Source organism: Anarrhichthys ocellatus, unplaced genomic scaffold, assembly GCF_004355925.1.
Source record: "Anarrhichthys ocellatus isolate YVR2014 unplaced genomic scaffold, GSC_Weel_1.0 scaffold20, whole genome shotgun sequence".
In the NCBI taxonomy this organism is placed as follows: domain Eukaryota; kingdom Metazoa; phylum Chordata; class Actinopteri; order Perciformes; family Anarhichadidae; genus Anarrhichthys; species Anarrhichthys ocellatus.
Window position 1 is genome coordinate 1,967,295 of NW_022280050.1, and position 25,549 is coordinate 1,992,843.

A 25,549-nucleotide genomic window follows, 5' to 3' on the forward strand; every position below is an offset into this window, starting at 1 on the left:
GCTAGGCCAGCTAGCAGGCTCTGGCACGTCAAAGAATACGCCCAACATGTCAAACTAAAGATCTGATTGGTTGAACACTATGACAATCAACAATATCTTCCCCATTCACTTAAACTGCAAAGGGATTCGCTTGTGAGTCTGCAGGCCTGTGGCCTCTCTTCTTACCTAGAGACACAGAGGTGAAATCTGATTGGATAAAAGCTCTACTTAAAACAAGCTGCACTGGAAGCAGAGCAACTGAGGAAGACAGTAGCTGTGCAATGAGAAAATAAGCTAATGGGGGAAAAATTATAATACATGTAGTGTATTTATGAAAAATTATTAAATTATAAAATAGCTATAACTTTGTGATTCTGTCTAGGCCAGCAGAGAAGGCCTTGCTGGCCCTGATGGCCCACCACTGCATTTTGGTCATGTGTGGGCAGCTTCAGGTTGCAACCATTTATTATTTTTATACTAAAATTAGAATACATTTCATGATATATCACTAATTAATGTATTATTTGATTGAATTCTCACATATGTGCATAGCTGCACGCACACTCTATTTTAAATGACACAATGCATGTCACGTTAAAGCACAAACGTTTGGTAATAAGTGTATAAATGACCTGTTTAGCTGGACATACATGCCTTTTGTTCCTGTAGTTTCACATGCAGCTATTACTAGAAGAGGTGTTAGACCATAAGGGTGATTAGGTGCACCATCTGTCAAATTCCTCCTTGTGAAAGTAAATACAGTTTTTTCTACTGAAAGGTGATACTCTGCTTGTTGTTGTTAACCCTTAGAGACCCACATAGACCAGTTTTTGTCTTTTTATGGGAGGATCTTTGGGGGGTGGGGGATCTTTAGGGGGAGGTAGCAGGTAAACAGTATTATGCCACATTGAAGTGGGGTACATCATCTGAAAGCTGAGAACCTGAAGAGTCATTTGAGAAACAGCTCAGAAATTTGTGTAGTTTTAAATCAGAAATAAAAACTAAATAATCAATGAATTCATTAATTTCAATAAATTGTATGTAGGGCCATAGGCACCGCAGCGGATTTCCTGTTCTACGGCCTGATGTCACAGCATCTATGAAAACCAGAATCACCTCCAACGCGCCGAAGCTCCGGAGCCGAGTTTTAACGAAGGAACTCGAAGGACCAACCCGACCGCGACGAAGTCGTCTCACAGTAAGAGGCTTGGTGCCTGAGCATAGTTGGGTCATAATGAAAACAGAAATAAAAACTACGTCTTCGGACAATATGATGTAAGTATATGATAGCCATTCCCATGCTCATTTAGGTCTTATAGGTTGTTGCAGCATTTTTTTCGTTGATACAATTTGTTACACAGATTTGGTTCTAACAATTTTTACTATTTGAGAATTGATTAAAAAGAAATAACACATTAGGACACCAAGGAAAACCATAGCAAAAGGCATGCTGTGATTTGGGATTAAAAACTTTTGACATTTGGAGATTTTTGCAAGAATTGCATTTTTCAGCCATTGGATGGCAAGCACTTCTGTTCTGGAAACTGCTCAGAACCGGCTTTATTGTTATTATACCTCAGATATAAGCTATGCATCCTCTGAATGCCCTTTGTCGGCAGTTTGTGGTTGTACAGTTTCATGAGACTGATTAACCTAGCTATCACGGCAGGTCATTTTATACAGTGATGTCAAGTTTTTAAAAATGGGGACTAACTATGCTTGCATATGCTCTCAGTTGTAATTCCTAGTTGATTCTACCGCAGATTGTGCTGCTCACCTTAAACCACTGCCAAGCTCTGGCCTACACGACAGCTCCGAGGTAAACTCAGGGGGCATCCAGGTTGTGTCACAGCCTTGAGTCCGCCTTGTGGGAATTCTGGTTCATCATCACACCAAATTAGAGCCCACAACTGTCCAGCGAGAGGCCAGGCCTGTATAAATTGAGTTAAGCGAAAATCACTTTGCTTCTCAGCCCCAGCCAAACAGCCCCACAAACAATAACCTCCAAATCTAAACAAAACATGCACAGTGATTGTCGAGGATGTGACTATAACCTTCCTTGTGGATATGGGGGCAACATTATCTTTGCTCAACTTGGAAACATACAAGTTGTTCGCCCATCATCTTCTCAGTGCCCCATTCACTGCTTTACTGGGCCACGGAAACACAGCAATGGCCATAATGTGGATTTGGTTCTCCTGCCAGTCAAGGTCGGGGCGCAGGCCCATCAGACGTTCAAATTTCCCATGTGACATCACGCAGCAAACCTAACGGGGTTGAACATGTTCCTCGTCACTGTTGTAGATGACAGCAGTGCAGAAATTACGACCGTGGCCACAGCAATTCAGCACAAATGGCGAGGCTTATTAACCCTAACCCTCCAACAATGCTCATTTACATGTATAAAAGAATAACGTAGAGTAAAAAATGTGAATTCAAAACATAAAGTCATAAGTTTAAATATAAGGAAAACATATACAAAATATAAAATAAAATAAAATAATATGTTGTGTTGGCAGTAATTGCATAATTAATAAACTGTAAAGTAAACAGGGAGGGAGTTATATAATAAGTTTAAGTATGGAAACAAACTGTTAAAGTGCCCAAGTTATGTGTGTTTATGTGATATAGACAAATCAGGATGAGGAGCGGGAAGGAAAATGGGCTCTTTTTAAACAGAGCTTTTGCTCATTTAAATGTTTCTACAAACTCCTGGTTTACAATAAAGGCATTACATGCAGGAGCAAATCATAAAAATGTCACACTTTGTTACTCAACATATATTGAGGCCTGTATTTACTAGATTGGGAGTTTCTGCCGACATATTTAGGAAAACCTTTACCCGGAGATCAGCAAAAACATTACATTTTTCTTTTTAACATTAAATTGACTTGGAGATTAAACTCGATGGAAGAGGTAATTTTCTTTTCAAAGCAAACACGTCTGCATAAACTTTACTCTGTCCTCTTTCGTCCTCACACACGTTCTAATAAGATGCATATAAGTCCAAATTGTGAAATACCCATGAGACACATAAATGAACATTGTAAAATATTTTCCCACCTGTCTCCTCAAATTCTACTTTCCCAGTGTCACAGCATGAATGCTTACGGGGAAAAGGGTTGCACTGTGCTGAAGCTACACCACCATCAAAGTCTGTTGTCCCTCTACACCTTCTGTGGGAATTAAAACTCAAAGCTAGATAACAAAGAGCCCTTATTTATTTTCCTCATTTATGACCATAAACTCAACTACCTCTCGTGTTTGTCGTGATTCACACTGTTTGGAAAACCTTTTTTATTGACAATATAATTTATGGACTGTTTCATACCCTGATTGCTGAATTCACTCCTCTTAACTGGGCCTCGAGGGGGGCGAGTGATCAACAACTGCTTCAGTTTGGAATCGTGTTTCCTTTAGGGATTAGGAATTGTTCCTTTACAGATTGCCATGCCTCAAACGCCGGTCCAGTAGTATTGCTGCTCTATTTTTCCATCAACACTGATGAATATGATCATGGCTCAATTGCTTAGTGTTTATGCATATTGCAGGTTAGCTAGGTTACAGTTTGCCCATGAATAAATACTGCAGAAAATACTCCTTAATACCTTAAAAGTTCCAATGTTTTGCTTCCTAGCTGCTGGGCAAAAGTGAAGGGAGAGGATGCAAGATGTAGATGAATATATTTATTCAGTTGACCTCGTGTATTTGCACGTATTGTCAAAAAGGTAGACTCGAAGAGTAAAACGCTTAACCCTTACATACTGTTAGGGTCAAATTTGACCCGTTTTGACATTTGACTCAGTAAAAATACACTAAACGTCATTCCTTTAGCCTGAAATTTGATGACTTTTCCTAAAGTGACCCAAAATACACAAAAATTTAAATATTTTAGAATGTTATACTTTTGAACAGGTGCTACACATTTTTGTACGCTGAGGCTGTTTCATGTCAAATTTGACCCGTGTCTATTGAGATGGATTTTAGATTTACCAGTGTGGGTCAAATCAAGGAAAATGGTGGTTTTAGGGAATCTTGAAACTGTGAAACTGTACAGGCCATGTCTGTGTGTATTTTGTATGGCACAGTGGTGACAGAGTTCAAGGGGGACCTCGACACTGTCACGAGAACTGTCTGTGTTCCCACAACATTTGCCCAGGTTCCCGCAGAGACAGACACCTGCTGGTCTTTGAAGGAGCATGGGGGGAGCCTCGAAACAGTGAAATAGTAAAACAGCACAGGAGTGATCAAAGGGAACAGAAGTCATCCACAGGTCAGAGAGGTGCCTTGTCACAGACACAAGATCTGCACCTGCAAGCACAAGCACCTGCAATGTTATCAAATAATCTACAAAGTAACACATTTTAATCAATTTGGGTTGTGAGGATGGTGGGGGGGGGGCGTTGATAACATGATAAAGGTACCTGAGCTGCCCTTTCAGTGACTGACATCATGGCAGCAAGATTTAGTGTGCAACAGGCCCTCGGTCTGTTCGTCCAAGATGAGGAGGTTGATAGTGATTTGGAGGATGTGTCAGAGCAGGAAGACAGCGTGGAAGAAAACTCTGATCACTGACAGATTATTGACTAGTTTATAATAAGCATTTTGTTATGTAATGTTTTGTGTTCTAAGTGGTAAATGTTGAATTAATATTGATAATTGTGATTTCTTATGATATAGCAGTGGGGACAGCGTTTAATGGTTGCAATGATTAAACATAGTTATATTATCAATGCCAACAGTTCTAGAATGTCCATGCCATTTTCAAATTCAATACAATATGTTTAAATCATTATGGCTTTTATGTTTTTATGTCTTATGTAAAACAGGACATGATAATGTGTAATAGTAGTTGTTTTTCTCCAAAAACGAATGTTGTAAAACTTAAAAAATGCACTCTCCCTGCTCTCTGAAACATTTATTAAGGATTAATCATACATTTATTAATGAGACATGGGCTATTTAGACATTCTAAATAGATCTGTAGTTTAAAATTTGGTATAGACACTTACTATGAGGGAATACTGTGAAGGCATTAAATATAAACAGTACTATATGAGGGTTAAGGCCTCAGCTGACACACCTGAGACACCAGCCTGCAGGGAGCCGGTGCAGACAGCTGCATAGATAATCTATCTGTTGCCTGAGACGCATGAGTGAAAAACATGTGACACGGTTGCTGTCTAGACGGGGAGATAAACAATTGTGGTTTGTATTCGTTCAATCAAACATTACAGCCGGGGTTGATGCAGACAAACCTGTCTCATGCACTCTACTGGGAGCACTTGGTTGAACAAGAAATATGTCTTTATGGGTAGTAACTAATAGCCTTAATTCCAGTGTATTTAAAGAAAAATGTGATTCATTTTAATTCAGTTATACGTGTACAATGCAGTTATAGAATTAAACATTCAAAGCACAAACGTTTATGTGTATTTTACTATAATGTGATGTAGAAACATGAGGATGACGTGTTAGATCACGAGGCAGGAGAATGTGTTCTTTTTTTTAAACAGAGCTTTTGTCCCTTGAAATGTCTGCATAAATTCATGGTTTACAAAACTGCATTACATGCAGGAACATAACATAAAAATGTCCATTTGGTCATATATTTTACATGTATGATCAATGTAAGACATATAAAACATACACATAACAGATTAAACACAACATGTTGCGTTGTTGGTTGATCTTCAACAAACACTGAAAATTGAAACGCTTTGTTGTCAACATATATATTGAGGGTTGTATTCATCAGTCATGTAGAGCAGATTGGGACATGCAGACATAATGATCCTCAAATAAAAACATTGCAACTTTTTCTTTCTCACATTCGATTGAATTGGAGATTGCACTCGACGGAGGAGTAAACTAAACCTACAATTCTGTTTCGTATCTTTGTCAGTTTAAATCCATATATTAGAGGATTCATCACAGGAGAAATGAGCAGGAATTCTATAGCGATGAAGTTTTGAATGCTCTGAGGTAAATCTGTGGAGCCAAATCGCATATGCATCAAATCAAAAAGCATTGCAACAAGGAATGTGACTAAAGAGACTAAATGAGGCACACACGTCTGCATAAACTTTGCCCTGTCATCTTTGGACCTCACACAAGTTCTAATCATATGCATATAAGTCCAAATTATGAAAAACCCATGACATACATAAATGAATATTGTAAAAAATGCAGTTATATTGTTTGAAAAGGTGTCAGTGTCGGGGCAGGTGAGTTTGACAATTACCCAGTTCACACAAAACAGTCTGTCAATTTTTGCACCACATAACTTTAGTCTTGACGTTAGCAGAATATTGATGGAAAAGAGGCTGAAAGGTGTGAGCCAGGAGAAACATATCAGCTGAGAGAGCCTCCTCTTTGTCATGACAAAGTGGTAGTGAAGTGGTCGACATATAGCCAGATATCTGTCGTAGGCCATCACTGCTAGAATGGATAAATCACAACAAGCAAATGAATACATGACAAAAGCCTGTAAAAGGCATCCTTCATATGAGATCTGTTGAGAGGAAGAAAACAAATCAAAAAGGAATTTGGGGTAGAAACCTGTGGTCCCATAAAGTCCATTAATGCAAAAACTGCACAACAAGATATACATGGGTTCATGTAGGTGTTGATCTAAGATAATGATCATGATGATAGAGACATTGAAAAACACAATCACACAATAATACAGTAAAGTGAATGTCAACAGAGTTACTATGTAATTATTTGTCTCGTTTAACCCTGATAGAAAGAAAACTCTTACAACAGAAACATTATCCATGATAAGATAACAGATTTTCCCACCTGTCTCCTCAAATTCTACTTTCCCAGTGTCACAGCATGAACGCTGACAGAAAAAGGGTTTCACTGTGCTGAAGCTACACCCCCATCAAAGTCTGTTGTCCCTCTACACCTGCTATTATAACACCTTTAGCAACAACAAATCAAACTGGGAATTTAAATGCAAAGCTAGACAACAAAGTTAAAGTAGAAGTGATCAAAACAAGCCCACTGTGTCTGTGTTTCTGATAACATATATGTGTGTGTGATTTTGTGATTTTTTTTGTGACAATTGAGTTGAGCATGTAAGTTCTTTTATTCAGTAAAATCCCAGGTACTGCAGTGATATCAGTTTAAATCACTGTATAAATGCCCCATGATTCAGTATAAAGTTGGATTTTTTTTGTATGTATTTTCTTTGGTGTCATGACTGGGGGACTTTAAAAGTTTTTTAGTGTAAATGCAGTCTATCCCATTACCTGCAGGTAATGGGATAGAGCAAAGGTAAAACACATATGCTGTGCCTGCAATGAAGTTTCAATGACAGAGGCCTTTAAAATAATGAGGAAGATATCCAAAAACAACAGCAGAAGTTGATGAGCAATAATTCACATTTTGTGTTGCTGTATTATGTTTTGGGACTTTGGTTCTTCATGGAGGTGAACTTTATTTGACTCAAGTACAGCACAGCCTCTTTCCTCCTGGTCTCAAAAGATTAAACACCAAAATCTCTTTCCTAAAATACATAAATTGTCTCCCGCCATTGACTCCAATACATATTTTTTTCCGAGTTAAGGTCCCATGGTGGTCCACTGGCAGGGAGGAGACTTCGTCTGTCTGTTGCGTGTGTTTGTTTTATTGTAATAAAGTAAAAAATAAAATTACATATTAAAAATAAATGATAACCTTTAGTTCTATTACATTGACTGCTTTCATTTTAGTAGAACAGTCATTTTCCATGTTTTGAAACAAGACATTAAATACAAACATTAAAAATGAAACTATGCATGAAACATTCATAAAGTTAAGCATGTAAAACTGGCACAAACTGTTTGCTCCAAATGACAGTGAAAAGTAGGTTTCAGTGTAAGATATAAACACCCAAAAAAGGAGTAATGTGACGCTAGAGAACAGAACACACACTTGCATTTACCAACGTTGTCATTTAAATCCAAAATTCAACTTTTAACTCAGTTGGATAGCTTATAATGTCATTGCCTCACATTTGTCCATAAACATAAATGTTATTTTATCGGGTTGAATGGCTTCTCTTTCAGTTTGTGTTGGTGGCATTTAAAGGAGGCATTTGAAGGTTTGCCTAAGTTAAACATATTGTACAAAAACAGTGTTATTTATAATATTAGTATTCAGGCCCTAATTTTACAGACAACAGGCTGTGTTCAGGTACATGAAAGTGTCTTTTGGATTCCACTGTGGACAGATAATATTTCCCAACTAATTTACACGGCTGTCATTGAGCAAAAGATATTTTTAATGTCATTAATATTACACCTGAGCCTACCTTTATTTCTATTGAAATACATACATGTATAAAGATGATGATTTACACGTGACTGCATAAATGGGCATCACCATAAACGTATTAGTCTAGAGACGTTATAAATGGTAAAATTCTGTTTCTTATTTGTGTAAGTTTTAAACCATATATGACAGGATTGATCATTGGGGGAATAAGGAGAAATTCTATTGCCATAAAATTCCGGGTACTTTGTTCTAACTGTTTTGAGTTGAATCGCATGTACAACAAATCAAACAACACACACACAAATAAAGTAAGTAAACAGAATACATGTGGAAGACATGTCTGCATAAACTTTGTCCTTTTCTCTTTGGATTTTAGGCATGTTCTGATCAGATAAACATAAGACCAAACAATGAAGAGAAAATGGCCAGAATAAAAAGTATAATTAAAAGCTGGAATAGCAATGTTTGCTATGGAGGCCGAACAAGCTAGTTTACCAATCAACCAATTCACACAGTAGATCTTTGGTATATGTGAGCCGCATAACCTCAATCTTGATGTTGTTACTGTACTCATGAATACCAAATAAATGGGTATAAGCCAAGCAAAAAACACAAACACACAAACTCTGTGTTTAGTCATCACAGAGTGGTACACCAGAGGGCGACATATAGCCACATATCTGTCGTAGGCCATGAGCACTAGAAGAGAGAAATCAGCACAGGCTGAAGAGTGCAACACAAAACCCTGCAGAAGACATCCAGCATAAGAGATGACATGAGTGGTAGACAGAAGATCCATGAGGAATTTGGGGTAAAAGCCTACTGTCCCATAAAGTCCATTGATGCACAGGTTACAGAGGAAGATATACATGGGCTCATGAAGCTTTTTGTCCACAATGATTGTCACAATAATAGTCAGATTTACCAGCCAAATCACACAGTAACACAACAAAGTCAGAGCAAAGAGGATAACTCTGTAGTTGTTTGTCCCACTTAAGCCTGACAGAGTAAACATAGTTATTACTGAAACGTTATCCATCATAATATTTTACAGTTTTGTGTTTTTTAGATGTTAATGCCACAGAGAGAAGATATTGTATTTGCAAACCCTACTAAAAGTACATACAGTTCTGTGTCCGTCCACGTGTCTGAATTTTTGATATCTGTTCACAGCAACAACAGATTATGAACCATTGAACATGGAGATTCAACCAGTGAGCTACGCATCACTGATTGGATTGTCCAATCAGCGTGTTGGAACTCATACCATAGGAACGGATGGAATAATTGCAGTTGTCATCATTGCAGCCGTAAACCTAACTAAAAAAAGGTAAATACTATAAGCTTACATGTGATGTGGAGCTTTTATTCTGACTGACTAAATATTTAGGAAAATTTAAACTGTAAATTATTTCTTCGTTTATTTTTACCAGCTTGGTTGGAAAATTTTACAAAATGACAGCAAAGTTGATCTTAAGTCTACAATTCACAACCTCACAACACAAACGTCAAAATAACTTGTATAGCACATGTATATAAGATAAGACATTTATGAGAACGATTAGATGATAATAACAAGTATAATTTATTTTGACTCTGAGGTTAAGGGACATTTGTGAGCTTGGTAACTATATTGGAAATTGTTTTCTAGATGTTTTTTCTTTGAGCATTTCTACTAATTACACATTCTTAGTTTTACCCACAGAAGAATATATGACCCTGGTCTAAAAACATTCACCACACAGAGGGGCACGTTTTCAAATCCCATGTACAACAAATCAAAAATCAGACACACAACACACGTGCCAGAAAACGTTTGACTAATGTACCGTGCTTGCTCACAAAGCTAAATGTAGATGTTAGCTGACTGACTTGAGATAGGTCTGGAGTTTGATCTACAATGAAATATTTCACAACTCTTTTTTTCACCCGTTAACTCAATGAACTTTTCACGTGTCTGAATTGACAATGAAAGGCTGTTACACTTCACATATTCTTTGAAAATGAGTGTAAAACACTGCCTCAACAGCTCTGATCATAAGTTTAAATTTGTTCTGCCAGAAAGGGATCTAACTGAAATATCAAATGTAAAATCCACAAATAGTTCACATTATGTGGGCATGCCAAGAGCTCATAATGACGTCTACAAGCCAGTGCTCTTCTCATCAACAACTCCTCGTATAGAACATCCTTGAATATTGCCTCACATCTAAAGTTAGTTTTATTAGGTCTGAGTCACTTTACATTTTGTGATCATCTTAGTAGAAAAGCAGGCAAAGGTGACCAGTGCTCTGTATGGAAGAACAACATGTTCACACACGGATCTGCTATGAGAGAAACAACACTATTTTACAAGGTAAATAGATCACTGCTTTAGATATTCAGGTACAGCTACTTCAGAGTGCTTTTGAATGTTGTGTGTACAGCAGCTACTACTTGACAGATGGTCCCCAAAGAAACAGCCGTTCTTCAACACACTCTGTTTGTGTGTGCTGCTTTTTCCTTTTTCACTTTCACAGTCACTTTCAATACTCTATTACTCATGCAAAATAAGCACATCGATGACAAACAAGTCATATGTTTTATGATAAGATACAGATTTATTGAAAGCCACATACGGTTGAAAAAATATCAAATGTGACAAACATTTTAAGAAATATTTAAAACATAATTTCAAAGATGAATAAAGGTAAATTCAGTTGATAATTTCTCGAAACTGCTTTCTGTGCTGTGTTGGCAATTTTGTACTGCATATGTCACATAGTCTAAGGATTAACAATATTGTTAGGCATATTGAGCATTTCTCCCAAATTACATACATATACAAACAGAAATTTCCTTTCTGCAGACCAACTCATGACATGATTCTAAAAAATGTATTTTTACTGCGCAAACATTTTTGAATGCTGTTTCTTATTTCTGTCAATTTGATACCATATATCAGGGGATTGACAATTGGAGGAACAATGAGAAATTCCATTGCCATCAAATTCTGGGCATCTTGTGGTACATCTTTTGAACTAAATCGCATGTACAACAAATCAAAAAGCAAGGAAACAACTACTACAACTAAAGAGAATAAATGTGGTACACATGTCTGCATAAATTTATTCATGTTTTCTTTGGATTTTAGGCATGTTCTGACCATGTATATATAAGACCAACAAACAAACATACAATGGCCAAAATAAAAAGTATAATTAAAAGCTGGAATAACAATTGTTGCCACAGAGGCAGAACAGGCTAGTCTAGAAATTAACCAATTCACACAGTAGATCTTTGGTATATGTGAGCCGCATAACCTTGATGTTGCTGTTGTTACTGTGCTTATGAGCAACAGGAAAAAGGGTATAAGCCAAGCAAAAATCACAAACACACAAACTCTCTGTTTAGTCATCACAGAGTGGTACACCAGAGGGCGACATATAGCCACATATCTGTCGTAGGCCATGAGCACGAGAAGAGAGAAATCAGCACAGGCTGAAGAGTGCAACACAAAACCCTGCAGAAGACATCCAGCATAAGAGATGACATGAGTGGTAGACAGAAGATCCATGAGGAATTTGGGGTAAAAGCCTACTGTCCCATAAAGTCCATTGATGCACAGGTTACAGAGGAAGATATACATGGGCTCATGGAGCTTTTTGTCCACAATGATTGTCACAATAATGGTCAAATTTACCAGCCAAATCACACAGTAACACAACAAAGTCAGAGCAAAGAGGGTAACTCTGTAGTTGTTTGTCCCACTTAAGCCTGACAGAGTAAACATAGTTATTACTGAAACGTTATCCATCATAACATTTTACAATTTTCTTATTTTAATACTGAACAGAGAGATTTTGCAATTGTTCGACCTGAACCGTGAGAGGAAAAAAGGTGCATCCTCCTCTGTGCCCACCTGTCCCCTTACATGACGGGTAACCAGTTGTTTATATTCTCTCATGGCAGTAACCCTCAATACCATTGTTAACATGGGACTTCAAACACCCAATCAGGGATGTGGCTGCATTTTTCTGTGGATCGACAACAAGAAAACACGTAATTTTCCTTTTTTGAACCCTATAAAACCCAGGAAAAACTGAATTCTTAACCGTTTTTTTGTTTGTTTGTTTTCTAGATTGAACTAAATACTTGAATGATCAGATGATACAAATACCCTGACATTAACGTTGTTGTTCCTGTCAAATACAGCAATATGACATAAATATATTACATTACACGATGTGTAACGACTTTTAATAACATGGAAACATCCTGAAAATGTGTTCTCATTTTCTGTAACTGGTAGCACTTCGAATTATAAGGACCGAGAAGGAGCGACTCAGCTACGGCACCTTGTTTACTAAATCTTCATTTAAGTTGTGATGACTAGCATAAACTGTATTTAATTAAATTTCCTGTTTTAGTTTGTCATTCACTGCCTTTGTTTAGTTTCCCACCTGTTTTGTCCCACATCTGTGTTAATTTTGCTCATCAGACCTCTACAGTACTTAAACCCCAGTTGTTCACTTGCCAGATTTTCTCAGTCATTTCCTTAACAAGTTCTCCAGTGCCAGTTATGATTCCTGTAACCTGTTTTTGTGCTCAGTTAATAGTTTTGTTCAGTGGCGGACCGTGCATTTTATACCTGGGCCTTCTGTGCTGTCCTACTGAGCTACGGTTATTTGTTTCTAGGGGTGTAACAATACACGTATTCGTATTAAACCGTTCGGTACGAGGCTTACGAACCAAACAATACGTTTGAATAATACTAGTGCATTTGGAAAATGCAGAAGCTTAAATTGTGGGAAATATAATGTTTTCGGTGGACTGCGCTCAGGTAACAGACAACGGGCTGAACCCGGAACAATAACAAAAAACAGCTGAGGCCCCACGTGTGTTCAGGGAGGCTGAGCTAAACTAGCTTAGCGGGGAAACAACAGCAGTTAGCTGTTCCCTACTGATTCAAACAGAGAATCAAATGTCCGAAATAACCCCGCGATGACGGGATGCTTCGTCATTAACGGACAAGTCAGAATCAATGTAATTAACACAATGACAAGAGCACGAGCCATTCATATTATTCATAAAAACGACACGATAGACAAATGAACACAGTAGTAGCGCTACTGCAGATGTAAAAACAAAAGCAGTTCACTTACCAAAATTGCCTTCACTTAAAGACAAAGTCCATCCTCCTTTCTTTGTTAACAAAGTCCGTAACTCCCAAATCCATTTCTCCTCCTTCAGCCATACTGGGGTAAACTCTTTTGTTTTGGGTTACTGCTACTTGACATGTTGCAGTTTAAGTTAACTCCAGTAACATTGTCCATCAACTTTTGCCTTGTTTGGCTCAGCGCCAGATGAATTTGCTCAGGATTAAGATCTACTGTAGGCTACATGGTGAGATGCAAAGTTTGCCCCCTATTCATTGAAAGTCCTCACAGCAGCTTCCACTTGACTAATCACACTGTTTCTTTTCAATTCATAATAACCAAAACTTTTTCAAATTTCTGTAGTAGAATTTAAAGCTACTACAAGGAACTATCATTTTGTGTTGTTTGGAGGTCCCTGCTGACAAAAAGTGGTAGTTTTTCTGAGCCCCAGAGGGCCTTTAGAAAACCTTGAATTTTACTGCAGCAGGGTCTGTCATCCTGCCTCACTCTGTCCTGGTTCTGGTTCTATTTCATCCTTACTGACCGCCAGAGGCAGTGCTTAGTGCTTAACACTGATGGTAAGCACTGCCTCTGGCGGTCAGTAAGGATGAAACAGAACCAGAACCTGGGCCCGCTGTAGGGAGAGTCACGAGGAAACGAAAGTTATGAATGTAACTACGGTTCTATGAATCCTGGATGACCGCCAGAGGCAGTGCTTAACACTGGCTATCTTCTGTCTCACGCACGCGCATGTCGAGTTTTTATATCAACAAAGTCACCTGTGACCTCGGATGACCCCCGTCGTCTATAAGTTGTGGTGTCATCCTGAGATCAGTCCTTTTTCATCTTCTCGCTATGCAGGCTAGCTACCATGGTAGCATAAGCTGAAACAAAAATGTGTCTACGACAAGATATATTGGAGCTTGTCACTGTAGCCTTGTGACCACCGGTCGGACTTGCGGCTAGATCGACTAGATCGACATTGTGTCTATTGATTTTGATTTTTACACCTGACGGATTTCACAGTTAGCAGTGTCCTCGCTCAGGCTAACTGGTGGGACACCAATAGTTACAGCAACTGTCCTAGTGAAGAGTGTCCTCGCTCCCCTCTCACTGTAGGGACTGTTTTTTGCCTGTTTCCACAGTGGCAGAGTGCTCTCGCTCAGGCTAACTGATGGGACACCAATAACTACAGCGACTGTCCTAGTGAAGAGATTGTCCTCACTCCCCTCTCACTGACTGTCCCCTGCCTGTTCTCTCAACATTCAGCAGAGTGCTCCCACTCAGACTGAATTAGCAGCCCGCACCAACTAGTGGGACATGGGTTCCTACAGAATCGCAACCATGTTTAACTCTCCCGGCTGTAGGACCTGTATGGCTCCTCTTCAGCCTGAAGACGGCCATGACCTCTGCCCCGCTTGCCTTGGCCTCGAGCATCTGAGAGAGGACCTTTCGGAGAGCCCATGCATGAACTGCGGCATCATGCCTCGAGCCGTGAGGCCTGCTAGGCTGGCCTAGGTGGAACACCTGACGGGTGAGGTCGACCTCCCCCTGTCAGGGCAGCTGAAGCCCAACCTACCCTGGTCATTCGCATGGCGCTGCATGCCTGCAGTGGGATACACAGCAACCAGAACCTCCGCCTATGAGTGCCTTCTTCAGGCACATTCCTGCCCCCACCACCTTTTCTGTTCCTCCCTCCGAAGAATATCTGAGGGAGTTGCATGGATGCTGGGGACATACCAGGACTCTGTTCCGTCTTACATCGGGTGGCCGAACCCTGGCAGCCATGCATGATGCGGCAAAATTTGGCAGTTCTCTGGTCTTCGCAGGGACATGCCCACACCCCGCAGACCTAGGGGTCCCACTTCGGCCCCCCCGAGGCCGTTTTCAGCCCTCAGCTCACCCCAGTAGCCGCCATGGGCCTCAGCGTCCCCCAAGCCTCCAGAGGCAGGAGGGCCAGGAGATGATGTCTCTGGGCCGGCTGTCGTTTTTTTTCTCCCAGCAGCAGATCAGCTACTGGGCAGCTCATGCTTCGGACCCTTGGGCGGTGTCCACCCTAACCCCGGGGTATAAACTTCAATTCCGATGCCGGCCCCCCAGCCTTCAGCCCGGTCAAAATGACCAGCATCACCAATCCGGAAAAATCCCTAACCCTGAGCCAGGAGTTAGCGGTGCTCCTGGCCAAGAGCGCAATCGAGATGGATGACCCCCTGTCACGAGAGCCGGGGGGTTCTACTCAACTTACTTTCTTGTAAATAGGAAAGGCAGTGGACTGCACCCAGCCCTAGATCTAAGGGGACAACAAGTTTCTGAAGGTGTTTCACATTTTGAATTCAACAGACGCCCTTCGTGCTGTTTCCAAGGGAGAGTGGTTCACGTCTGTTGACCTGTCGATGCCTATTCCCATGTTCCCGTTGTGCATCACCATAGGCAGTTTCTTTGTTTCGCCTTTAAGGCCGTCACTTTCAGTCCAGGGTGCATCCATTCAAACTCTCCCTATCCCCACGTGTGTTGATAAGGTGCGTTACTGCTGCTCTTTCCCCCTGCAATCGTAGGGCATGAAAATACTGCCGTACTTACAATACAAGCCATCCAGGCTTCAGGCGGCACAGGACACTGCTCACCTTCTCTCACGTGGCCCGGTTGGGCCTCAAGGTGAACATGGAGAAGAGCTACCTGAGCCCTTCTCAGAGCATAACCTTCATTAGTGTGGCTCTGGATGCAGTCACTATGAGGGCCTGTCCGTCGCCCCAGCGTGTGGACGGCATCCCCCACAACCTCTCCCCCTTCCGAGGGGGCAGACGGTTGCCCTCCACCCTTTTCTTCGCCTATTGGGCAAACTGACAGCTGCCTCAGCAGCCTTCACTTGGATGCCAAGTGGCACAGACGGGTATCACCGTGCCCTTTTGACTTGGGTGGCCCCTCGCCCTGACGCCCCTCGCCCCCTCGCCCTGGTTCTCCCTGACGGAGAGGACCAGTCCTCTGGGTCAAGATGCCCTGGCTCACACGTGGCCAGAGGATCTACTTTATGCCTTTCCACCGTTCCCTCTGATTTTGCCAACACTGCTCAGAGTTCTTCCCCAACAGGAGGGACCTCCTGTCGCAACTAGAAGGTCGGATTTGGCATCCCAATCCCTGCCGCCTTCAACTGTGGGTCTGGCTGCGGGAGGGCCCAACCGGATGCTGAGTGGCTGCATAGAACCAGTCAGAAGGACTATCCTGAATGCCAGGGCACCATCTACCTATCTGCAGTACGAAAACAGGTGGAAGCTGTTTTCTGACTGGTGTCCGGTTCAGAACAAGGACCCAGTACAGTGCCCCGTGCCTGCTGTACTTGAGTTTCTACAGTCCCTCCTAAATAAGGGCCGGTCTCCCTCTATCCTGGGAGTATACGTGGCCGTGATTTCGGGGCAGCATACTAAGGTCACAGTAGGGAGCTACAGACTGGTGTCCCTCTTCCTAAAAGGGGCTCTGCAATTGCTTCCCCGAGCGCCCCGAAGGCCCTTGCATGGGACCTGCCCTTGGTACTGGACACCCTATACTTGCCTCCTTTTGAACCCATGGCACAGGCAGATGGCTGTCGGCCAAAACATTTTTTCTCCTTGCCATCACTTCAGCTAAATGTGTGGGCGAGCTGCATGCCCTGTCGGTGAATGAATCATGTCTGAGGTGGAACTCAGATGGCTCGGGTGTCACTTTGTGGCCTAATGCAGCATTTCTCCCAAAGGTGTTGACACGCTCACATATCAACCAGTCTATCCAGCTTGCGCAGTCCCCATCAGGAGAGGAGAGGTCAAGGCTAAATGTGCCCAGTGTGGGCCCTCAGAGCTTATGTGGAAGCCACCGCCTGCATATGGCGGTCGGAGCAGCTCTTTGTTAGTTATGGTGGGCCTAAGAAGGGCTGTGCTCTTTCAAAACAGTGCCTGTCCCACTGGATAGTGGAGGCCATTGCCTATGCATACAAGGCGAGCGACCACGCTCTGCCATCCGGGGTGAAGGGCAACTCTACCAGGAGTGTGTCCACATCATGGGCAGCCCTGAGAGGTGTGCCTGTGGAGGATATGTGTGCCTGTGGAGGATATGTGTGCTGCGGCCACATGGGCATCACCGAGCAGAGTTAACGTTGCCACCCCTCACCCACTGGGGAGGGTTCTTTGGCCAATTTCCTCTGCCAGAGCTATACGGGGTAGTTACTGTGATTCCTCATAACTCTGTTGATATAAGTCATCGACTGTTAAGCACTGCCTCTGGTGGTCAGTAAGGATGAAATAGAACGAAAGTTACGAATGTAACTACGGTTCTATGAATCCTGGATGACTCACTCAGAATCCCATGAACTAGCGAGAAGATTCCGTAGGACTGATCTCAGGATGACACTGGAAGTTATAGATGACAGGGGTCATCCGAGGTCACAGGTGACTTTGTTGATATAAAGACTCGACCTGCACGTGTGCAAGACAGAAGATATCCAGTGTTAAGCACTGCCTCTGGCGGTCATTCATAGAACCGTAGTTACATTCGTAACTTTCGTTTTCTCATGACTCTCCCTACAGCGGGCCCAGCAATTTTTGTAGTAGAATTTAAAGCTACTACAAGGAACTATCATTTTGTGTTGTTTTGGCGGTCCCTGCAGACAAAACGTGGTAGTGTTTCCGAGCCCCAGAGGGCCTTTAGAAAACCTTGAATTTTACTGCAACGGGGTCTGTCATTCTACCTCACTCTGTCCTGGTTCTGGTTCTCTCGTGACTCTCCCTACAGCGGTCCCAGCAATACAGCCTGGGCCTCCAGCAGCGTGGTGTTGGGTTTGGCTTCCAGCAGGGATCGAGGGGGAAGCTCTGCTCCTGCGCTATTCTGATAAATATTGTAGAAGCTGGTATAATTGTTCTGATCTTTGTTGGTGTGAGAGTGGGTACATTTGATTTGTATGGCATTTCGTATACGTCACCTTTTTAAAATGTAATTTTAGTAAATGCATTTCAGTGACCATATTTGTCTCTGCTGCTTCCCAAGTGAAAATGTCTCTACATTTACGCCAATTTGCAGAATCTGAACTAGAAACCTCCTACTCTCCAGGTGTCATGGTCTGTGTGTTTTGGAGTAGTATTTGAGATGATATCAACTGAAAATCAATTCACTACATATAGTCACAGTGCATGTGATAGCAAGTTTAAGACAACTGAATTGCATTTTATTTCTAATAGAATACATTGATAAATCTATATACAGTTTATAAACAAATAAAATGAATATCTTATCATACAAATATACAAAATAATGCTATATGATAAGGCCATGTCTTGTATTGTTTTCAAAATGAAGCAAAGCAAAATAAGTCCAACACTTTCCTCATTCTTACTCCACCTGAGGTCCTAAAAGATAAAATACAGATACGTGTCATGTAAAAGTAAGGTTGATTTTAGTTTTGGAAAGTAACAGGTATGGAGATTCACACAATGTGTAACATTTTATGTGACAAAAATGTGAAATAGCATGTTCAGTTTACCATTTAATCCAGTCCACAGTGCAGTAACATTTAATCATTTATGTTTACACAACACATGCTGCAGTCTGTATTTTGAGAAATAATTTCATTAAATATCTTGTGAACAATAAACACGTGGCCATAATATTCTAACTGTCAGATTATTTGGGAAACATATGACATCTATAATCTGATCCCTATTTCTTTTACCTTTATTGTGAGAGATAATCAAAATGTCAGATGCTTTTTTCTTTTTAGCAATAATCCATAGCTTCTGTAGACTGACGTGTTCCCATAGTCTGTGTTTATGAAACCACAGGCATACTTAAACTGTGACATGGTTCTAACTGATCCTTATTCAATCCCTCAATAACATCTTTAAAATGTGCTTTCTAATTTCTGGTAATTTAAGGCCATACACAAGAGGATTCAGAATTGGAGGAATAACAGCAAACTCCAGTGACAGAATAACAGACAGATATGGATTTATCTCTTCTATATTGTATCGGCTCAAGGCAATATCACTAAATGATACAATAGAATAAATCACAAATGAAACAACATGTGGCAGACAGCTCTGAAATACTTTCCCTTTGAATTCTGCCGAGCTTTTCCAGCAAACAAGTACAATTCGCAAATAGGTGTATAAGACATACAGAAGGGGAAGTGAAGCTGTAGCAGTCACAAGCATACCTACAATGTTGTTGACAACAATGGTAACACATGATAATTTTGTTATATTCCAGATGGCACAAAAAACTTTTTTTATCTCATTACCACATAAAGGAAGCCGGGAAGACAGATAAATGCATACTGAAATAAAAAAGGCTGGACAAATCCAAGCAAATACTGCCAATTTCCAAACGGTTTGGGATGTCATCTTTCTGTGATAGTGTAAAGGATGGCATACAGCAACATATCTATCATATGCCATAATGCCAAGAATGGGGAATTCATGGGACGCATATGTGTATATTACATAAATCTGAGTGAAACAAGCAGTACGTGAGATCATGTGAGTATCAGACAAAAGGTCCATGAGAAATCTGGGAAAGAAACCAGTAGAACCATACAGAGAGTTGACAGATAAACATGCAATAAACATATACATGGGCATGTGTAGTGTTCTCTCTCGGAATATCACCAGTATTATGACAAGATTAGCAAATAAAATAAAGCTGTAGATCAGGAGGAAAAAAACAAAGACAGGGTAGCGGTAGTATCCAATGTTCACAAACATGGTGAGGTTAAAGTAAAAGGAAACAGTACTGTTTTCCATTCTACTTACAATAAATCAACAACAAGGAAAATACAAGCAGTTATGTGATGAAAAGCTTTAGTATAGGCATTGTAACATAATATCATATAATATTGGTCATGCATACAGCAGTTTCACTATACTTACTGAACTAGTGGTCACAACTCCTCTGTGTTGCACATTTTGCTCGTGTTTAAAGCTATAGACACACCAGAGGTGTAGCTAATGGGAGTCTTTGATGTTGTCTGGCTGCACATGCCATCACAGTTTTTGTACTCTGGAGAACTGTCGGGATCTGGCAGGAGCTTGTTTGGTTATCAACAAGTATGGAAACTAAATTATTGACATTAATACAATTATTAATGTCAATAAGATTATTAACAAATATGAATAATAGTAAGGCAACATGCTGAGATCAGGGACCAATAACCAAAATATAAATTAAGTCTTATAATTAGTGTTCACTCACAATGTCAATAGTCAAAGTACTATTCCACATTCAGAGTGAACAGTGAAGGTTGAATTTGAGCACAGGCCACGATATCCAGCTATTATCACAATACACAAAGAATCACGGAAAACTTATCTTTAAAGTACAACAGAGTTTATTTACTTCTAACAATACTAATCAAGTAAATCATATTATAAACTAACAACAAGTACTATACAATTACAGGCATAATATTATTTCAGTTAATGCATGTGTGCTTAGAACTGCCGAGTAGACATACTGGGGTAAACCCTTTTGTTTTGGGTTGCTGATACTTGACATGTTGCTCTTTAACTTAACTCCAGTAACATTGTCCATATCAACTTTTGCCTTGTTTGGCTCAGCGCCAGATGAATTTGCTCAGGATTAAGACCTATTGTACATGGTGAGATGCAAAGTCTGCCCCCTATTCATTGAAAGTCCTCACAGCAGCTTCCACTTGACTAATCACACTCTCTTTTGAATTTATATTAACCAAAAATATGAATTATTGATTTTAGTGAGTTTAAACTAATCTCTTTCTTATAATTATAAAAGCAAGAACACTCAAATTTACTTGAAGAAATGTCGTCTTTCCTACTGTAGATGTCTATGATTTGTTTAGAATGAATTAGACTACTAAGTATTGTGTAAGCTGGTATACTTGTTCTGATGTCTGTTAGTGTGAGACCAGGTCAATTTGATTAACAGTATACGGCCCTTTCTCAACTTCACCATTAACAGACCCTCTCTCGGTTGATGTTGACACCCTGTTGGTGTCATCCAAGGTTCCATCTGTTGGACATACCGCACTCCTTTTCATGGTCTGGTCTTGCTGGAACAACACAGGACTGGTAAAGGGTGAGTGTGTGTCGGTTGTGTTACCCATGACCGTTTGCGCCAGCATATAGGTACACTGAAGATGGAGTCACAAAACGGCCTCCGGTGCTTTCAGTCTTTCATGTATGATGAAGAATGTATCAGAGCACCACAAACTAAGTGCAATCATGTCAAGGAATGAAGATTTGTCTCGACCTATTTAGCCAAGTAATTTATGGTTGATTGGCAAACCATATCTTATTAAACTAACACATGATTGCTGTTACAACATAATGCATTCCAACATATCTGAAATTAAGAAACTTGTGAGGTTAACTTGATATTGTTCATGAGAGTTGTTAAATATCTGTGGACATTTAATAGCTGTAGTTAATGGTGGCATTTTCCTGATTGTTTTATACATGCAATTATGATGCAAATAGTTTTTAATAGCTTTTGCACTCAGTGAGACTCATAAAGACTGACAATAAGAATGTAAATTCAACAACTGAATATACTGAACTGTATTAAATTAAAATAGAACATTAACTTTCTTTAACTTATTTAGTTCTGCTTTCATTAGATAACTTCTTTGTGTAAATTAGTTTTCACACTGGCTCTCCAGAGTGTTGTTGTTTTATTAATTGCCCTCAGAGGAGGGTGAAGTTAATGACCTGATGACCACGTCTTCCGTAATTACTGCATGTACTCTATGGCACTCTTTAATAATAACAGTTACTGTATCCCCTCTGTGGTACTCATGATTGAAGTGAAACTCTTTTACATCTTTTGGTCGTTAACAGTTAGAGTCACTGTTAAATGAGAATAAAACACTGTCAAACATTACATTCTGAATCATTTAAATTGTCCTTTCTTTAATCATACAAAGCATCAAAGTATTTCTTTAGCAGGACCATCCCATGAGACCAGCTTACAGCATTGACCACTGGATCTTAATTAGCAGGCTGTAGCATCCCTGTTCCCTGAGGCTTGTTGTTTTCCACTAAGGCTCACCAGGGAGGTCACAGTGATGGTACCCATCACAGCAGCCTTTCATCAGCTACGGAAACGATAGGCAAGTCACTCTGGAGATAAGAAATTACATCACTTGCATTGTGTCATCATGATGGTAATATTCTGACAATTCATCCCTCTGAGGCATAAGGTACGAACACATACAAAACTTTTACAGTATACTTCAATGCCGCCTTATGACCTTTTAAACTTAAAGTTCACCAAGTAACAGCCATTATTTAACTTTGTGATCGAATGTAACAAAAACATTTAATTTTTCTCCCCAATCTCCCTCCTCCCCTGTAAGACATGGGTACAATAAAAGTAAATGCCTATACCATTCCATCCGTGTGTGTAATATGTACTACAGTAGGGGACAGTTGCATTTGATCATACTGTGGATTGTTTTAGTTATTTTGAATGACCCGTGTATTTTGCAAAAAAAAGAAACAAGTTTAATTGTCATGACAGTTTGTGAAGCAAACCTTTAAGCTATGCTGAACACCATAATGAAAATAAATAATATCCACTTGAATGTGCAGAAGCCCTGTCTATAATAAATGTTATCAAAATAATAAAAGCTCAATGCTCCTTGTATTTGTAGAAGGACAAAAAAGACCGACTGTGCATAAAATTAAGAAAACCAGAGAGTGAACAAGTACAATATTGTAAAAAGAAAAGTCTAAAGTTGTCTATAGACTCAAATTAAATCATTATCAGGTGCCAGACACATCTCAATGTTATATAATTTAGTTCACTTGTTGCAAATATATCAAACTGACATCAGTTGGACTCTTGAACATCTCCCATGACAGTTTGAAAACTGGTCAGGGACCAAAGATTAATACAGAACTTATTATTCTTACAGACAGTTTTTCCTTTGAGCTCTGGTCCTGGGAAAGAAACTTTGTGAGATTCCTGTTTGAAATGAATTATTATACTTGATTCAGGTGCTCACATACCTTCATGTATCGCTTCATGCACTTGGTCTGAAACCTGCTTGTTTGATACTAAAATGTGCAGGATGGATGATAGAAACTGCCTCTGTACACAGACCACCAACCAGTATGGTGTTTCAGACAGGACGGTAATTCTAAAAATCAAGCCTTCAGTCTCAACTTAAATCTTTCACCTGCCATCATACACAAGGCAACCATTCTGTGTCGAATTTTAGACAGGATGAGTCCATATATTAAAGGGTTGAGAATAGGGGGCATCATGACAATTTGTATGGCCATGAAGTTCCTCACACTCTGTGGCACAGATGCTGATCCATACCGAGAGTACATAACATCAAAAAGTAAAGCAGAAGTGACATTAAGCAAACATAACAAATGTGGCACACATGTCTGTGTAAACTTTCTCTTGCCCTCTCTGGATTTTAAAGCTGATCTTATCAACCGCACATAAGACCACAAAATGAAGAGGAAATGCACACAATAGAAAACAATAATAATCAATCCGACAATGTTGTTTGCTGGCGTTGTACTACAAGCAAGTTTGACAATTGACCAGTTCTCACAGTAGAGTTTATCTATTTTGGAGCCACATAATTTCAATGTAGACGTCAAAGTTACAACCATAACTTCACAGCACAAGGGTACAAGCCAGGACAAAACAATTAAAACTGCAATCCTTCTCACAGACATTACAGAGTGATAGTCCAGGGGTCGACATATAGCCACATATCTGTCATAAGCCATAAGAGCTAAAACAGACAAATCAATTGTTGCATAAGTGTATATAACAAAGACTTGCAAAAGGCATCCTTCATATGATATGATTTGAATATCAGACAGAATATCAAAGACAAATTTAGGATAAAAGCCTGCAGTCCCATAAAGTATATTGACGCAGAGATTACATATAAAAACATACATGGGTTCGTGTAAGTTTTGATTCAATATTATAGTTAAAATGAGAGACACGTTTACCACCACAATTAGACAATAACAAAGTAAAGTGAGAGAGAAAAGTGTGATTTTGTAGTTGGCAGTGGTGCTGAAGCCAGACAGTGAAAAAAGAACGATTTTAGATGTATTAGTCATTTTGCAGTAATGCTCCAAAACCCAAACTGTCAAAGTTATAAACAGTAATCAGAAGACCGGATGCTATGCTGTAAAAAAACAAACATTCATTATTAGCCAGGAATATGCTCTGTGTATGTTTCAACAGTATGTCCAAATGTATTAGTGTTGCACAGTGAAATTTATAGTTGGATGTTAAAGGGGACTCCCTCTCTACTGCAGACATATTATTGGCTGGCATCTCAGAGGTAAAAAAAAGATGTTGTTTTGAAGATTTTCTTTATTGAAGTATATTGAAGACTAAAGAGTCTACAAATGTCCCTGATCTAATTCATGGCTAAAAGTGTGTTTTTGTTTCATCAGACTTTTTAATGCACAATAACATAATTATCCATCGTTCATCGCGGATCAAGCTGCACTTGACCGGCAGACAGCAGGACAGAGCACAGAAGTCCAGTGGGACGAGAGGAGGTGGACTCTGTGCTTACATCATGATGCTTGGTGCTCAAACACAGTCAAAGTGGATAGACAATGTTTTCCTCATGTTGAATTTTTAATGTTAAGATGTCGGCCATATTATCTGCCTAGAGAACTGTTTTTGTTGCTGCTGTTTTCACTCCTTTTTTATGTGTTTGTAGTGTTACAAATGGACTACAGCTGAATTTCGGTGGGCATCCCTGTGTTGCATGATGACAATAAATGACCCTTGAATTAGGGCTGGGCGGTATACCGGTTTTAATTTCCTGTACGATATGAATTTTTCATATACCGTCATACCGGTGCACTGCCGAAACAATTCTGTCTCTCTTCAACAGGCAGCAAAATATATTGTTCGCGGCTGGGAGCGCTATGGTCGGAGCTAGTTGTCTTAACTGTATTGAAAGGGAACCCTAGTCATGGTTATAACTTTATAACAACAATTAACAATCCACAACTAACGCTCTTTAACGGGCAAAACACCACGACACAACAGTTTGTGACACAAACAATTTGTAACACTAATAATTGTACATTTATAAAATTTCACCGCGGAACTGCATGCTGGATACAGCTCGTTAATAACAGTCTGCTAACAGCTGGGAGAGGCTCTGTCACTCC

General features: G+C 40.0%; 5 protein-coding genes across 5 annotated transcripts; all 5 read right to left on the bottom strand.

Annotated features, from left to right (window-relative positions):
* Window positions 1–5,806: 5,806 nt before the first annotated feature.
* On the bottom strand, window positions 5,807–6,760 carry LOC116389780 (olfactory receptor 6C1-like). Its single transcript, XM_031858731.1, has one exon. It carries the CDS (start codon window positions 6,758–6,760, stop codon window positions 5,807–5,809), a length of 954 nt encoding a protein of 317 aa, XP_031714591.1.
* Window positions 6,761–8,362: 1,602 nt separating this feature from the next.
* Window positions 8,363–9,286, bottom strand: LOC116389781 (olfactory receptor 52E8-like). Its single transcript, XM_031858732.1, has one exon. It carries the CDS (start codon window positions 9,284–9,286, stop codon window positions 8,363–8,365), a length of 924 nt encoding a protein of 307 aa, XP_031714592.1.
* A 1,812-nt stretch (window positions 9,287–11,098) lies between these two features.
* LOC116389782 (olfactory receptor 4Q2-like) lies at window positions 11,099–12,043 on the bottom strand. The gene has a single exon (XM_031858733.1). The coding sequence runs from the start codon at window positions 12,041–12,043 to the stop codon at window positions 11,099–11,101; it is 945 nt and encodes a 314-aa protein (XP_031714593.1).
* A 7,179-nt stretch (window positions 12,044–19,222) lies between these two features.
* On the bottom strand, window positions 19,223–20,143 carry LOC116389689 (olfactory receptor 10A6-like). The gene has a single exon (XM_031858595.1). The coding sequence runs from the start codon at window positions 20,141–20,143 to the stop codon at window positions 19,223–19,225; it is 921 nt and encodes a 306-aa protein (XP_031714455.1).
* Window positions 20,144–23,524: 3,381 nt separating this feature from the next.
* Window positions 23,525–24,472, bottom strand: LOC116389783 (olfactory receptor 6N1-like). The gene has a single exon (XM_031858735.1). It carries the CDS (start codon window positions 24,470–24,472, stop codon window positions 23,525–23,527), a length of 948 nt encoding a protein of 315 aa, XP_031714595.1.
* Between the last annotated feature and the right edge of the window lie 1,077 nt (window positions 24,473–25,549).